General features: G+C 43.1%; 1 protein-coding gene across 1 annotated transcript in view; it reads right to left on the reverse strand.

Annotated features, from left to right (window-relative positions):
* st18 (ST18 C2H2C-type zinc finger transcription factor) overlaps window positions 1-17970 on the reverse strand; it is a 202032-nt gene that overhangs the window by 47103 nt on the left and 136959 nt on the right. The window contains exons 5-7 of the mRNA XM_067975540.1: window positions 10592-10794; window positions 7687-8502; window positions 5063-5197 (exon numbers count right to left, since the gene is read on the reverse strand). Of these exons, the coding sequence (XP_067831641.1) occupies window positions 5063-5197; window positions 7687-8502; window positions 10592-10794 (1154 nt within the window). The remainder of the gene's footprint in view (window positions 1-5062; window positions 5198-7686; window positions 8503-10591; window positions 10795-17970) is intronic.

Below are 17970 nucleotides of genomic sequence, written 5' to 3' on the forward strand. Positions count from 1 at the left end.
GTATTTGTTCCATGTGCGCTGAAAGTCCAAAACTTGCCCAATGAACCATTCTCCATGTATACGCTTCGGCAATGGCTGTTAGCCAGCTAGTCCACTATGGGGTATCAAAGCTGAGCCTGATCCTGTCCTCACCAGACATCTACACTATTGCAGAAGTCACAGGACAATGCTACAGGGTGCCCCAAGGGCAGCTGTAAGAAGGACCAGTGATTTAGGAAATTGGTTCTGTTGGTTACTGGGAGCACAGAAGGACTTGAGTAATTTTCTGACAGGACAAGGTGCTTTTCCTGCAGGGAGGCTCCACAGGTCCTGCCCAACACCTCCTCATCCACGGTAGCTCATATGGTTAGCCTCCATTCTCCATTCTTCCATTCTGTGGCCTGGAATGTTTATTAAACCAACAAGCAGTGTCACTTTAATGTTTCAAGAATATGTATCCTTTTAATTTTTAACACTATGGAAAAGTAACACAGAAGTCACAGAAAAAGAATACTATTCTCCACCACCATTCTAATAAAATTGATAGTAACCTGTTAAAGAGAACACATTGAGGCTAATTTTCAGATACAGCGCACGTCGGCCAGGCAGTGGGCTGACCATTTGCACCGGCCACCTGATGGCACTAGAGAGAGACCTGAACCAGTTTTAAGACCGGGCCTCAATTGAATGTGCTCAGAGAGCTACCAGCACTAAATGAGCACTGACTGGTAGATCGCTAACCGTGGGGGAGGCGGGAAATCCGGCAGCTCCTTGAAGGAGCCGAGGTAGAAGTCATTACTTGGTATGTGGTTGGGGGGCGGGAGGTAATCCTGGGGGTGGGTGGATACACGGCAGCAGGCCAGTTGATTTTTGTGGAGCCGGGAGGAGGGTTTATGTTCTTCCTGATCCCACGAAAGTCATTGCCACAGCTCTCTCTTTAGTTTTCAGTCTTAAGGACCACTGGTTAGGCCACTCAGTTCCATTCAACGGAACATGAGCTTTGCCCAGAGGAAAGCAAAAATTGGGCCGGGGTCTTAGAGCTGGCATAGGGCCCTGATTTAATAAGGCCCCCACCTGTTTCACCAGGCTGCCCATTTCGAGGTAGTTTTTCAGCGTGAATGGGCGGTGGGCAGACAGAAATAGCCTCTATTTACTTTCCAGTAAGACTCCTCTAAACAACAGAATTGTTACAAATGAGACCTGATCAGCAAGAGGGACATAAACTGCAAAGCCATTTAAAGACTTAAAAAAAATGATAACCCCGATTTTAACCTAACCCACCTGGCAAAAATTGGGCGGGTTCAGATTGGATGCCCGGTCTACACCCCGCCAGATTTTAACACTCTATTGACTTCAATGAGGAGGAATAATGCAGCATGACCACGGTCAAAGGAGGTATCATTTGTGACTTTGGTTAAGGCCATTTCAGTGCTGTGGCAGGGAAAGAAACCTGATTGGAGAGATTCAAACATGGAGTTGCAAGAAAGATGGGCATGTATTTGAGAGGTAACAACACATTGTGAGGAAAGGGAGGTTAGAAATGTTAGCAAGGACAAAAAGGTTGAGGATGGGTTTTTTGAGGAGGAGGATGATGACGGCACTTTTAAAAGGGAGGAGGACAGTACCTGAGGAGGGAACCATTTACAGTATCAGCTAGCATGGAGGCCAGGAAGGGAAGTTGGGTAGTCAGCTGTTTAGTGGGAATGGGATTAAGGTAAGTAGTAGGTGGATCTCAGGGACAAGATGAGCTCAGAGAGGGCATGGAGGAGGTATAGGGGAGAAATTAGAGAAAGACACAGGTTCAGGTCTAGGACATGGAGGATCCGGAGGGAGGTTTAGCTTGGTACAGAGGCAGCTGAATGAATGGTCTCAATCTTAGTGAGGAAGAAATCCATGAGCTCCTCACACTTGTTGTTGGAGGTGAGGTGGAGGGAGCAGGGGCGAGGGGTTTAAAGAGACAGTTGGTTGTGAAGTTATCTTTGCTCTCGTGGATGATGCTAGAGTGGTGGATGGTTTTGGCAGAGGAGAGTAAAGCCAAATAGTGCTTTATGTTGTCTGGTGATGGATGTCTAAGCGAGCTGTGTGCTCGATACCCTTAAATCTGCTCCCCTCAGATTGATGGCATGAAGATGGGGGCCATTCCAGGGGGAATGACCAGGGTGGAAAAGAGTAAAGGTTTTGCTGGGGATAAGGGCATCGAAGGTGAAGGTGAGGGAGTGGTTGAGCAGATCAGTGACTGCATAAGTTTCATGGCAAATGGAGGGCAAAAGGCTAGACAGTTGGCAGTTTGAAAGTGCAGTTGTAAGTGACTTGGTTGAGACTGTTTTTCCGGAGCGGATGCAGAAGGAACTTGGGTTGGAAGGGAGTAGGGAGATGTGGGTGATGAGGGATATAGGGAAGTGTTCGGAAATGGCCTTGTCTGTGATAAAGACTATGGGAGTAGAGAGGCCACATAAGATGGCAAGGTCGAAGGGGTGATTGTGACTATGGTGCAAGAGTTTATATGAAGGGAGAAGTTAAGGGAGGACAGAGAACACAGGACAGAGGGCAAGGAGAGTTGAGATGGAGATTCAAATAACTGAGGATAAGGAGTCACTCAGTACAGAGGCTGTGGGAGAAAAGGAAGAAGGATATATTGGTGAAAAACATGGGGCTTGAGGGAACAGTAGACAATAAGGATTTTAAAGGAGTGGCAAGATGGGTGAAACAAGGTGAGGTGCTTGAAGAAGAAGAAGGTACCAGAGGAATAGGGGGTGAGACAAAGGTGTGATTTGGTGATGAGGGTCACACTGTGGTGGTTTGGCCAGGGCAGGTGGTGTAAAGTATGGCCAGGCAGAAAGGTGTTAGTATGGGGAAAGATGTCACCACCCATGAGTCAAGTTTCAGTCAAAGTCAGAATGTCAATGTACCCATCTTTAATAAGGCTCTGGATGACAAGGGCCTTGTTCGCAAGTGAATAGATATTCTGGAGGGAAATGCAAAGAGGGGCACTCACTGTTGATCCGCTACCAGAGTCCAAGGGGGCAGTGGTTGGTGAGGTGAGCAGAACTGGAAGGAGGTTGATGAGTTTAGCTCCCAGTTGGCGCTGAGTGGGTAGGTCGTTGAGAGAGAAACATGAGGTAGTTGGGGTTGCTGCTCATAAAGAGGCAGTGATGAGTACCTCGATGGACCCTTTGGAGAATGCCAATCTGTTTAGCTGGTCTGTATGTGCATGTGTCAGGATACCAGGGTACCATTTGAATAGAGGGTCCTGCGGTGGTGAAATGTTACAGAAACTGATATTACAAAGGTTTAAATAATCCCTCTAAATTTTAAGGTGGGAATTTTAAATGATGGAAATTCATTGTTTTTGTTCTTCCTGTGGTAAGGGCTTCAGCAACAGTCCAGCAGCAAGTTAAGAGTGAGAGTAGTTGGCTTGTGACAGACTTACTCCTGCTTTCCTCTGACTGGGTAAAGACAATGCCATGCATTCTAGGAGTTGTTGTCTGATCACCAGCCTGCAGGCTTAGGGCCTATAAATAATCTACTAATGAGCTAAATGCTTTTAACCTTCTGGGTGTCATAGGAAAATGTACTTGTTGGCGTCAGTCCTTTGGGTTTGACACATCTATGATGATTCTGAGCTTTTGATTGGCAGGAAAATCAATATTTAAAGCTGGAGGCCTTTTTTTAAACAAACTTGCCAATGTATTAAAAAGTTTAACATTTTTTTTTAACAGAAAAATGGTCAGGAAAGATAAAATAGGTTAAATCACGCAGAAAAAAATATTATAGGAATTAAAAATAGAAGCTCCACTGATGACTCAGTGAGTTTATCTAGTGAATAGCTGAGCTATACAGACCAGAAAGGCCCCAGGTTCCTAGGCCTGTGCTAGTTTAGTTGATCTCTTCCAGGGTAGTGGTATAATTGGCTTCAGTGCCCCTAAATTTGGGAGGTGAAAATCAGTCAGTCTTTTTAGGTAAAATTGCATTTGTAGTCTTTATTTCAGTCATATGATGTTTGAATAGATTTATTATTGTAATATTAATATTATTTTCAGCATTGCAGTTTATGATTTTAAGATCTGAGGGTCCTATTTACCATCTGTCTATAATGGTAAAATTTGCAGGGCTTTGGGAAAAGAACAGGGGATTGGGACTAATTGGATAGCTCTTTCAAAGAGCTGGCATAGACACGATGGGCTGAATAGCCTCCTTCTATGCTGTATGATTCTATGATTTTAATTTTAAAAAGCATTATTTAAATATAATATCTTTTTCTTTTATTCTTATTCTTCCTTCCATGCCCAGTCTTTCTGTTCACTCAGGTGCTCTCACTTACACCTTTTCCAGTCTCTCTTTTGGGACTGAGGAGCAGAGGAGTAAAGTTACAGGGTTAGATGGTCAGATTATCTTAAATCTGGCATTGCATTGTCTGCAAGTATTTCTAGTACCTTTGCCAGCTCAATGAAACAGACACCTGCACATTGTTGCTGCTATTGTGACTTCATAACACTTGTTGCTGCCCTTACTGTTGCCACAATAACATTTGATATAGACTCTAAGCTGTGTTCTTCATTATAAACATATATAAACAGTTAGGGCAGCTTAAATCTAATCAACTACCAATTCAACTGTTTCACAATAACTTTACTTCAAATTATAAATCAAATGTGGGAGAATGACCCACATTGTCTAGTGAGCCTATGAAATGAGCTGTCACTGAGTTCAGAGCCAGCAGGTGAGTTGTAGATTTAAGGACTCAGCTGTCCTCCTTTTTTTTACCATGTGCTGACTTTGGAATCATCAAGTAACAGGGTGGAGCCATGTGCTATAATCATATCAATACACTGGATTTGCCAAGCAGAACATTTGGTCTGTTTAAAACGCATATGTTCAACTGAAGTGTAGCCAGTTCTCAGATCTAAATTGCTTCACTCCTTTAATTTAAATATTGTACATACACTTTTTTATTATAACTTCAGCAATTTTGAATATTTGTAATATCCCATCTGTGCACAACAGAAAAGCTTTTTGAATTATATATGTGTGTGCAAAGGTTTGTTTAAGGAAGGAAAAGTGTGTTGCACTGCTGACTACTCACTGTCTGGTGGCACTCTCATTTTGTGAGGACAGCCTGAAAAACTCCGGTGGTGAGGATACAGCCCAGTAATATGACCACTGCCATCACAGCCTGGAGTTGGACACTTAGATTCTTTTTTGTCAGATCTAATAGAATCTGTAAAAATCAGCAGAGCATTAGGAGTGAATTAACTAACTGAAATACATCCACCTGGTCAGCCCTTTCTTACGTCAACAATCTTGAACATTTAACCGTTGCTATGAGGATTGGGAATATTCAACAGTCAAAACCATGCAGGTATAAGGGTAAGGGCAACTGCTAGTAAATATCCCTCAATCAAACATTGGCTGTTAGTTTTAGTGTTGTTTGCATACTGACTCTATGCTTTACCTCATTACATCTAAAACACTTTCTAAACTGTAAACTCAAACTGCAATTCTGAAACGATTTATACAGTATTTGTGCTTCAAAAATTCTGTAACTCTTGGCGACTATTCCACCCAAGAGCACTTACTTACGTCAGGTAGTATCCATGCATCCAATATAAAGTTATATTTTATTGCATAGAAAGGGATAGACACAATCAAACTACTTATGAATAAAGTACTAAGGAATTTTAATAAAAATGTAAAAATAAACCAGTTCTTAGAAAAAAGTAGTTAATAACAATTTAGTCCATACGAAACACTAAGGCTGCATTTACACTGCAACTGTAGTATCAGTGCAAAGTAGATTTGCTTCTGGAAGAGAGTCTCACTCTGATTCACTGTAGAGTCAGCCTGTGTGCTGACTCCACGACTTCTTAGTGTCAATGCAAGGCAAAACCTCTTTGCAGTGACACGACAGTGTAGTTTAATGCAGTCTCAGGGTCCAGTCCCATGATAATACAATGGTACAAGATGCTGAAGCTTCAATATATTCTGTCACAAGAATGACAGGATGCGGTTTACATCCACAATTCCCCTTATATATTGTGGCTTCTGATTTTAATTGTACTATTTTGGGAATCACAGAGTGGAGAGAAGCTATTTAATAAATGGAGGGAAAGAAGATTGATGGATCAGTCACTCCAGCTGCACTTGTGCACCTTCTGGAGTAGCATTAATGGAGGGTTGAGAACAGATGTACAGCCAGGAATTAGTAGCCCTTAGAAAAAGAAATGGAAGAAACAATAGTTTGCAAGAAATAATTTTCAGGGATAAAAAAAAACAGTAGCACCCAGTTCTCCATCGCTCTTAAGTGCTACACTAAACACAAACAGGATTTGTGCAAAACTCGGAATTCAACCTTCCACCTGCAAGGGCAAGTGTAAGGGAACCAGTACCTAGTCTTGGAGCAAGGGATGGACTCAGTGGAATTAACATGGGATGATTAACCACAGTATTCACAGTGCAGACACATTCATAGTGACTCTTACATGGTTTTTCTAAATGCTTCCTTATAACTAAAATAATTTATTTGACGATTCTATAACATACTCCCTGGGTTAATGGCACAGGAATCTTGCCGCCAAGGAAGGCACCTTGTCTCTATTCATTACATACTCTGGGGTAGATTTTCCATTTATCCGGAGTATGCGCTCATCTTCTGCCCAACTAATGGTGGAAGATTGAGCGAATCCCTACAGGAACTCCAGGCATCTATGTTTGACTATATTTCTATCCATTCATTTAGCTCACCCTTACTTATGCCTTTTTAAAATTCAGACCATTAACACAGACTCTCAGAATTGGGCAAGAATACAAATTCCATCGCCATTCCACTTAATTTTCAATTTGAACTCTACTAAGTCCTGAGATGTCTAACGAAGGCTGTGGTTTTTCCTCACAGGGAGTGAGGGAAATGCCCGAACAGTCCCCAGTACTTAATTGCGGCCAGCTGGAGAAAGCACTGGGGCTCTCTGGGAGCAGATGTGGCGGGGCAGATCAAGTGGACCAAAGGCAAAGGATAATTCACCAGAATAAATTTTAAAAAAAACAGTAAGGAATTGCTTAAATATGGACAAATTATGCAGTAACTGTTGGTAAGAATGAATTATACGATGGGCTTTATACGACCTTGCGACTGAGATAGTAACATTTGTTGGCAAGAAGAGATTAAATATGCACAGAAGTTCAAGGGGGTGAATTTCTGCAGGGGTTTTCCCAATCATCTACCGTAACTTTGGCAGAAGAGCCACAGAAACCCTGGGAAAATGGCGTGTGATTGACGTTTATGTTGTTATCCTGGGCTTTCCATGGCTCTTTCACCAAAATGATGGTGGAGCCCCTGCAGAAATTTACCCCCACGTCTCCATATAGCAGCTTTTGCAGTAGGGTATTCAATTTCCAACCTGTGGATTTGAACCACAGTTGTGACTGATACTAAAACTCACCTGTCCTAACTGAGCTAGTTTCATCAATTGCTAGCCACTAAATGGAGCACTATGTGGCAGTGAAGCACTCTATCTCTGAGGAGAAAAGATACAGCAGGACCAACCCTATCCACATCCTATCATACAGCAGCACTGACTTTCACCACAAGAAATCCAGGCCATGGCTGTTCTGGTTGAAAGAGGCAATATGGATGCAGAGTAGCCCAAAAAGAAGAAATTAATTTTAAAGAGTGAAATGAAAATTGTTCCTGCAACAAAAAAGGCAGTTTACCTCTGCTGGAGTAATTCTTTCGGATGCCAATGTCAATGATTTTGCAATGTTGCCTTTCTGCAGTTAGCTTCTCTAGTAAGATCCTTTCATTTTCTTTGTGTGTTCCCTTTATGACATATCCCTGCTCTGCCTGCAGAGCAATAGCCTGTTCCAGGAGACTTAGGTTCCCTTTTGCTGTGTCAAAATCTTCTGAATCTTCTGTGGTTGTGGATATCTGAGAAGTGCAGTCGTCATCAATCTTTGGAGACTCCATCTTATGGACAGAAATGTCTGGCTTTGAATTTTGTGCTTCTCCAATGTTGCTAACTCTGTTCTGGTAGGCAGTCTCTTGTGGGACAACCTCTGTCATCTCAATGTCCTTCCCTCTTGCTTCTAAAATGTCTCTAGGTTTACAGTCCAAGTTATAACCTTGGACTGCAATGGGTTTGAGCTCACTCATGTTAGAGGGTTTTGATAAATCTTGGGGCTGGTCACAGTTACCATAAATATTTTCAGAAAGCATTTCATTATTTTCTCCACAGGAATAGTGTGGCACCATTTCTTTCTCACATATAGTTGTCTTATCTTTAGTTAAGATTTCAGATGCATGACTTTCATCTGCATCACTTTCTCCCTCCAAAGACTGTACCCCACTGTCATTTAAATTGCTTTCAGTGGATCTCTGTATTGCTGCATCTTCTGCTATTTTACCCAGATCTTGAAGTGATTTAGCCACCAGCTCCTGATAGCTGTTAAAATCATCAATATTATTGTTGGTATCTTTCTCTGGAAGGTCCATTTGAGGATTTTCATGTGTTGAATGCAGAAGTCTGCTTTCTAGGAAACAAGCAAATTGTCAGAAAGTTTTTTTTAATACAGTAAACTAAACTGTGATGTTTTTCTTTGAATTTTGTTCCTTCATCTCCTGAAGGTGCTAATTCTTGATGGGAAGTGGCTCTACAGTCTGCTGGTACCTTGCGCAAGTGGCTATTCTTCATCCATTAGCCTTGTCAGTGAGCATCATCACGCCGTTCTACCACCATGGGCACCACTGCCAAGCCTCATCCTGTCTTCACCCAGCACCCACACACGGATAGTGATCAAGAACAAGGACCAAGGCTGATTATTTTTTTCCAAACTTAGGCTCAGGGCACTGAGACTAATTGTAGCACTCCAACCACCATTGTGGCTGTGGTCAGCAAACTAGGCATAGACTGGGGCTTGAAAGCAGGCCTACCTGATCTGTATGGCTCAGTACCCACACAGGATAGCACATTTATCATTCATTGGAGGAGCTCCATTTTTAAATGATTGACAATTCATTAGAACAAAGAAGACTAAGAGGAGATCTGATGGAGGTATTCAAAATTCTGAGGGGCTTTGTTAAGATAAATAAGGAATAAGCTATTTCCACTGGTCAGTGAGTTGGTAACTAGAGGGCATAAATTTAAGATCACCGAATAAACAAAGAGAGAGTTTAGGAGAATTTATTTACACAGGGGATTGTTAGGAGATGGAATGACCCACCAAAAATAGTGTGGAAGCAGAATCAATACTAGCTTTTAAAAGATAAGTGGATAAATATTTGAAAAAGAGAAATTTAAAAGAAAAATTGAGTTGATATCATGTGGCTTTGCAAGTGGGAAGTGAAGACCAAGTGTCATCTTCAGGTGAAGTAGGCTTAGAGGGCGGGGAATATTTGGAGCAGGATATGCAGGCATAATTCAGTCCCCATTTTAAAATCATACATTCGATCTTTATTTATATAATACTTCTTTTTGCTATTATTTAAAATACAATAGCAAAACTTATGGTAATTTGGGAAGCTGAGAGTTGGAGCATCATAGTTTCTCTTCAGTACAGGCTTGGTAGCTGAAAGATGCCAAACTGAGGCACTACAGCACCTCCCCAGGTGGGAGGGTATAATTAGAGCATGATAAATCTACATCGGCAGTTTCTGTTATAAATGTGGAAATAGGAATTTGTAATGGAAAAAGTTGATATAAAAGTGTGACAAAAACATGACAACAGAATGTAAGGTTTTGTAGACAGGAAATGTGCACAGATGTAAGATTTTTAATATATTATATCGATGGGGAAAGGGCAGGCAAATTGGACTATGTGGACAGCTCTTACGGAGAACTAGGTGTGATGGGTCAGATGGCCTCCCTCTGTGCTGTAAAATTCGAGGACTCTGTTACTATTATCACAGCTACTTTGTATCAAACTAGCATTATCGCTAATAAAGGTGAGTGTAATGTCCTTTTTATAGCTTATCATTTTCTGTCATATATTGTATTAAAATGCATAAGTGAATTATGGGTCAGTAGCATGTAATGATACATTTTATGTGTTGTGATACATATACGGAGATGTAACATCTGAATAGAAAACAATCATTGTTGTTTCATCCTCAGAAAAACAATTTAAACATTTTAACATACTAGTAGGCTGAGAAAAACAAATGCAACTGTAATTCTTATGTGGAATTAGCAAATACTGTGCAAAAATATCAGTGATAAAAATCAGTACAAAAATGAAAGAAACAGAATTATAATTGATTGTGCATGATTCATTGAATTGTTTTTCAATCTACTACATTGGCCACATCTGTACATTACTAATGGAATGATTTTACCTAGTAAAAGCACTAGAAAGCAACAATTACTACTGTTGCTAAGTTACCCAGCTCTGATATATCCCCATTAGCCACAAATTACTGGAAGTGGTGAAAATGCATGTTTACATTATGATGTCTTTTTTTACTACCCTACTGAAAAACACCACTGAAAAGGGGCATATGTCACTAGAATATTGTTAGATTATATATTGATCAGACTGTTTAGACTTGCTATATATAAAAAGAACTTATTTCTAAAATAGCTCTAGGCCTGTATTATGGTATGGGATATTTTTGTTGTAATACCTAACAAGTGTCCATTGTTTTCCACTTCATCCGTCTGTGTCAGAATCTCATCCGATTCTTTACTCTCTTTGCTTTCCTCTTCACAGTCCCTGCTGGGACTGTAGTGGCGGGGTTTCATCAGGAGGGATTTTCTCTTGTTTACCGATGCTCCAAATTCCTGTTCCTGCATTTTTCTTTTTTTTGCCACAGAACAGCTATGTGAACTTTAAAGGGAGAAAAAAAAGGAACAATGAAAAATATTTTTGTTTGCAAATTAACAAGGTGCACAAATAATATGACTTTTGAATAATACTGCAGAGCATTGCTGGGTTGTCAAAATGGAGACAATCTCTCCCTGCCCATGTAGACTAGCTAAGTGACAGCAGAGACATATTAAACGGTGGCAGTAAGAATTATCAGTAGGCCCATATTGGTGGTGCATATAACCACCTTACTTAATTCTAAGTTATATTGTTCTTAATTGCAAGTAATTGTCTGTGAAGGCTAAAAATATATACATACATGTTCATGAGTACTAAGACATGGTAGATTTATGTTCCTTCATGGTGTCTGGTATTTATTCACCTCGCAAGAGAAGCTTCGATGTAATCACAAATTCTGAGGATGGGTTGGGATGAAGGGCTTTGGCATAATTCTCACACAATCAAAATCCCCCTTGGTAAATTTAATCTCATTTTTAAAAAATTAACATAGTTTTAAGATTTGCCTCTTTAGAATTCATTTATAATTCATAACGATGTATAAATTGTCCAGTTTATATGCCACATGTGAATCAATATTATTGTAGAGCACTGTTGGAAATTATTTTAGTTAAACTGTAGTATAGTGAAGAGTATCTCTTTATGATAATTTTACAAATTTTACTAAATTTATATATGGAGCAAATAATATTCTGGCATTTGACTCAGATTGAAGCTCAAGCATAAAGATAATTGACTCTGAATTTGTAAAGGCAGGAATGTGTGGAATATGCTAACTCTACTTAAAAAAAACTTTGTAAATGAATGAACTGGATTAGTACCAGGCCAGGGTTAGATCACTTTCTGTATGTTACTTTTTCTCTGCAATGAACAAGTCTATTTAATGTAAAAAAAAAATCTTATTTCTTGCTGTTTCATTTTCTCATTATTTGACTACATCATGGTTGTGAAAATCTGAAGGGAATCTTGACAAATTCTTCAGACACTTTATTTTTAATGAAATCTGTGGGAACTTCAGAGATATTCAATGAAACCTTAAATTCAATGACTAATTTAGTAATCAAGCAACAACTTCATGAACCATCATACTTATGCACACTAATTAATTCAGACAAGTTGAAACCACCCCTTTTATTCATCCTATAACTGAGTTCCATGATGTAGCAATGTTGCAGTGATCCAGACGCCTCTGACTGCCATTTTGTAAATAGTAGTAGACATTTTGTACAGTGCAGTATATGGACATAATATAGGAACATGGGAACAGGAGTAGGCCATTCAGCCCCTCGTGCCTGCTCCGCCATTTGATAAGATCGTGGCTGATCTGTGATCTAATTCCATATACCAGCCTTTGGCCTATATCCCTTACTACCTTTGGTTGCCAAAAAAGCTATCTATCTCAGATTTAAATTTAGCAATTGAGCTGATCATAATAATAATATGGACTATTTAGGAAGTTGCGTTATCCCACAGGCTGAGTGGCAGGCAGAGGTAAGTTACTTTTGCATAAATCAAGGTCCGCCTGAAAATTGGAACACATGGACAACCAGATTTAAGCAGGACAATAGGGAAAAGAAAACCGCCCCTATTTGGGGTGAAATTCATCTCCTTGATGATTTTAACAAAAAAAATAGCATGAGTACAAAGCGGATAACTTCCACTGTTGACTAACTCAGCAACACTAAGTCTCCATATTCACATGTGAAGATGGCAGTTTATGTGAGGAAGTGGAGGGCTGCCAGCACCTGTGCAACCAACAACATAGTACGAGTCACTGTTACAAAAGAAGGCAGAACAGGAGAAAGGTAACTGCTTACCGCCACTGCTTGGTTTTGATTTTCCTATTTATGTGGTTTTGGTCTTGATTGTTTTTCTAATGGTTATTTTCTTTTAATAACCTTTAAAAATCCATTTTGTGGTATTGTCGGTGGTTGTGCTTCCTGAGAACTCTTGTTACAGATCAATATTTGTTCTCACTTACTGCATACCTCTAGTGTTATTTTTAACTTTAGCTTATATATTCAAGCCAGACTGTACAATGATCATCAGTACACACTTTTAGGTTACTTGTTATTTCTGACAAGACACAAAACCAAAGCGATGCGCATAGAGCAAAGGGAAAATTATAGGATGGTGTCTCTGCAAGCACTCCTCAGATCCAGGACACACTAATGTGGAATTCTAAATCATCAGTTCTCACTCTATCTGGATCAAGATCCAATACTTCACCCCCCTAGTAAGTTCATCTAAGTGCAATCAACAGAAATAGTGTGGAGTTATTAGGGTAGATTTTCTTCTGCCCTGCTCCCAAATAGCATCCAAAAAATGAGTGCACAATAGATGAAAAATGGGTGGCCTAACTTCCTCTATGCTTTTCTGGTGTCAGCCCCTGACTGAGTTTGAAGCGGTTGCAGCAATTTAAAGTACATGCAAATTGATATCCGATAGCTCTGCACACAGATTTCCTCTAATGGCGTTGGATGCAGATCTCGGGCATATCTACTGCCACTTCTTGAGCTGTCAATTAGGTCTTTACGGGCTTAAAGTGACAGGCTGGTATTATTTAGAAAGAACTTTATCTTTTGCTTTTTGAATAAAAATGATTTTGCTGCATCAGAACTCACTGCTGCATACTGTTAGTCTTATTCACTTAGTGACAGAAGCAGTGCTCAGTACTGTGCCAACCCACAGGCACTAGAATGTAGCCTGGATGGTGGTGAGAAAGGCCCTCCCAGTGCAGTCCTTCCAACACGCATGGAATCTCAGCGCCACCACGAGCTGCGCTCGAGGCTGTGGCGGGGAGGAGACCGTCTCCCACCTCCTGATGGGCTGCCCCTTTGTGCATAAGGTGTGGAGAGAGATGTGTTGGTATCTGTCCGGGTTCATCCCCAACAGTTCAGTAACACAGGATACTGTGCTCTACGGGCTGTTCCCCAGGACGCACACCGAGATAGATATCACCTGCTGCTGGAAGACCATCAACTCCGTGAAGGAGGCCCTTTGGTCCACCCGAAACCTGCTGATCTTCCAGCTGAAGGAGCTGTCCACGACCGAGTGTTGCCGACTGGCACACTCTAAGGTTCAGGAGTACGTGCTGCGGGACTCAATGACGCGAGGTGCGACGTACGCAAAAGCTCCATGGGGAAAGGCCACCGTATGAGGCCACCCCACCTTGTATTGTAGACCATGAATCATAAAATTGTGCTGTGCTTGAATTGTAATATTGGGATCACTTTGTGTACGATCTGTATTGGTTTGAATTGTACTGGTTTGGAATTGTGATATTTACAATGAACAGTGTGTAAGGTTAAATTTTATGAAATAAAGTATACTTTGAAGTAATTTTTTTAAAAAACTTTTGCGAAATGGCTTATTTCAAAGCAGACAAGAGGAAACAACTACAAGCTACCCTGACGGCTCGTGAAAAAATTTGCCTGGCCCTGTCCTGAGCCAAAAACAATGGTTGCCCTGCCACAGAGCAAGAATCCTCCATCCCCTGACCAAGCAACTATTCCATTCCATCATGAATAATAAGAGAAGTCTCACAGTCAAACCAACACTTTTCTATTGCTGCACCATCATTCTTCATACCCACACTTGTTTTCTCTGTTCCTTTACCTGTTTCTTGTCACTGTGATGCTACCCTTTTACCAACTCCCTCCAAGGTAAACTGTAGGGTGCCCACACTTTTGCTTGGGGTACTGCTGCCATCCCAAACATGTCACAGCAGCACACATACATTCAGAGGGGATGGCATATTTAAATAAACTACAACACCACTGATAAGCAAATTTCAGCTTCTGGCTGGCTAAAATTAGTCTCAACACTCTTCCAATATTTGTCAGTAGCTGACAGTTCTAAAAATCACTATTCCATATCACATCAAAACGCTTCAAAGCCACAAGAAACATTTTTTTTCTATTGGACCTCCATTGTGCCAGCCCTTTAAGGTGTCTGCTGCTTTTAAGGCCCAGGAGTGCCCATAATTCCTGTTCCCAACCTGTCTGCGCCCTTGTGTGTGCCCGGTGCGTGCCAGCATTATTTAAATTAAGCCCAACAGGAAGCAGCTCTGTTTGCCCCTTACAAGGCCAGTGACATGAAGGGCCAGGACTGAGGACAGAGACTCCTCCCTACACTGAGACTTTCCATTTCTCTGGCTCAGAAGGGACCCAGCGTAATACTGGATGCTGGTACACTGAAAGGTACTGGATGGGTGCAAATAGGCCCAACAGGGTGAGTCCAGGTGAGGGACACAACCTGGACCCTCGAAGAAAGGTAAATAAAATTTTTAAAAATTGGTTTGGCCCCTTTATGCAGGCAGCTGACTGAAAGATGGATGACATCTCACAGATGAAGGCCTGGGCATTTCTCATCCCAATAGTTAATGTACGCTGGATTTTCTGGCCACATGGGATAGGCAGGCATGAGTGATGCATCCATAGTGCACCAGCACGCACTGGCCCCATGTAAATAAGATAACCTCCCATTGATCCTGCAAACTCCAACAGGGTCAGTGCTGGAGGTGACTGGTAAGTACAATGCTAGTTCAACCTCTGGGGTCAGAGTACATGGATTTTCGGGGCCACTATATTCATTTTGATCTAAAATCATGAAATCATTGAATGGTGAACAGCATACAAGGTTTATTGATCTGTTTCTTAACTTCAGTAGAAATTGGTCATGGTCTGTTTTTGGGTGCTTAACCAATGGCGCAACGGCGTAACAGGATGCCCAAATCATGAGGCCCAAGGCTCTTCCTAAATTGGGCCTTGGGCCTCATTTCAATAATTTGAGCAAGCTGCCTCCAGTCGTGCCTCCAGTGGCAGCTCGATCAATTCCAAGGGATTAATTTCGGGCCACTTGCCTTGCCTGCAGCGGCCCTTAGGTACATCCGGGAGAGGGAAGGATAACAGGAGGACAGTTGATCACGGGCTGGCAGTGGCCCTCGGGAATGCTGTGGAGCTGGGAGGACCTGGCTCTGATCAAGATGTTAAAAAATGTTTTTACTTTCCATTTTGGTGGTGGCCGCTTGCTCGGCCGCATCCATGACAGAAAACCTTAAGCGGAGATAGCCCGGCGCCACCTCCGATCAGGGCAGTCCATTTTGGCTGAGGGGTTCTAAAGGAGGAGTTCAACCTCTCATTAACATAACACTTGTTTTAGGCAGCTACCAGGCACGCCTAAAAAATCGCCCACCCCTATATGGGGACAGACTTATTTCAGGCATCTTTTGGGTGTAGCCCCCCAAAAAATGGGCTTGGAAAATGGGTACAGCAAGGACCAATTTCTACCCCAATAACTTTTTTTAGCTCAGCTACACGTGCAACCTTCTGGTACCTTCCTTCCTCTCTCTCTGCCTGTACTAATACATTGGGCTCGATTTTACCGTCGGGTTTCCTGTGGGTTTCCAGCGGGGGGGCCCCGAAAATCCCGATATCCAGGCACGTGACCGGATCGCGCCACGATCCCGCTCACTTCCGGGTTCCCCAATGACGTGCGGGGGTGCGTGCGTGGCCCCCACTAGTGGGAATCCCGCAGGCAATTAAAGCCAGCGGGATGCCACTTGAGGTTATTTATTTTGCTTGTTCAGGTCATTAACTGACCTGATTAAGGAACTGTGTTTGATTTTGGGGAAACATGGGACTGTTTCACACACTGGGGGAAACAGTCCTAGTTGAACTGGACGTGTTGCAGCCGTCAGCCTGTGGCAGCTGCAAAGGTCCATTTGACAGGTGGTGGGGGGAGACCCTCACCCATTGCAGGAGGCCGCTCTGTCACTTGGGACAAAGTGTGGCCTCCACCACCCCCCTCCTGACGGTCAAAGTCACCAACCTGCACACTCACCCCGGGGTCCGGAGACATGTACCTACCTTGCGGACCCCCTCAGATGTGCATATTGCAGATGGGGGCCGCCGTAGCTGCAGTCATGACCCCCTCGGAGGGCGAACAGCATCACCAGCCTCGCCATCCACGCCGTCCACTTCTGACACGTGGAGCTCCACAACAGAGTGCTGTGACACATCCACCTGTACAGCAGGGGGGAGGGCTGCCGCAGAGAGAGACGCGTCGCAGAGGGCACCACCCTCGCCACAGGGTCCACAGACCGAGGTGCAGCTCCCCGGACCTCTCTGAGCAGCAGGGCACACGGAGGCGCAGATTCACTCGACATGTAGTCGTGGAGATCTGCAGGCTCTTTCATGCCGAGCTGCTCCTGGCTGGCCCCAGCACCATCTGCTTACCTGTTGCTGCCAAAGTCACCACTGCCCTCCACAACTTCTCCTCCGCATCCTTCCAGGGTGCAGCCGGGTACACCGCCGATGTCTCTCAGTCGTCTGCGTGGAAGAGCCCTGCAAATACACCTGCACCTACTCTGCAGTAACACAATGGTTGGCATCAGTGGTGGGTCCTCATAGTGATACCCAGGAGCGGGCATTATTGGACACAACAGACAGGATTCGCGGAGACATGGCAGTGGTGGTGCCAATATAATGTGTGATGTTTGTTGCTCTGAAATTCAATATAGGTAACACCCATGGCAAACCCTCAGACACCCTTGTGCATCCCCTTCATGCTCACGACACGTTTGCCTTACGCTGCATACTGCACATATGTGATGCATGCCCTGTGGCTGCAGCACAGGTGGTGGCAGGTTGAGTGAGGCTGGCCGTGAGGGAGATGCACGAGAGGGTGAGTATGGGATAGAGCCATGAGATTGTATGAGGATTGGGTTGTGTGTTAGTGGCGGGGTGAGTACTGGCGAGGTGAGTTGGTGCAGGTAAGATGAGGATGGGGTTTGAGTGGGTATGAGGGGTGATGTGACAGAGTAGTGTTGGCGGTGCCGAAGGAGATGTGGGGTAGGGGCAGTGTTGTGGCAGACGGAGTGTAGGGGAAAGACTCCGTGTTCTCACTGTGGCTGAACTACTGCGGTCATTGGAGCGCCTCCTGCACTGCATGCAGGTGGGCGATATGTTGGTGGCGCAGGTGACCCCCTCTGCCACCTCGAGCCAGGCCTTCTTGGTGGCAGAGGCAGGCCGCTTCCTCCCGCCCACCGGGTGGAAGATCTCTGTCCCCCCACTCCTCCTCACCCCATCTGATGATACCTGGGGTGAGGCATCATTAAACTGGGAGCAGCCTTCCCCCTGGGCTGCTCCATGCTGTAATTTGTTCCATTGGTTGCAG

The sequence above is a fragment of the Heptranchias perlo genome, chromosome 3 (assembly GCF_035084215.1).
Source record: "Heptranchias perlo isolate sHepPer1 chromosome 3, sHepPer1.hap1, whole genome shotgun sequence".
Lineage (NCBI taxonomy): Eukaryota > Metazoa > Chordata > Chondrichthyes > Hexanchiformes > Hexanchidae > Heptranchias > Heptranchias perlo.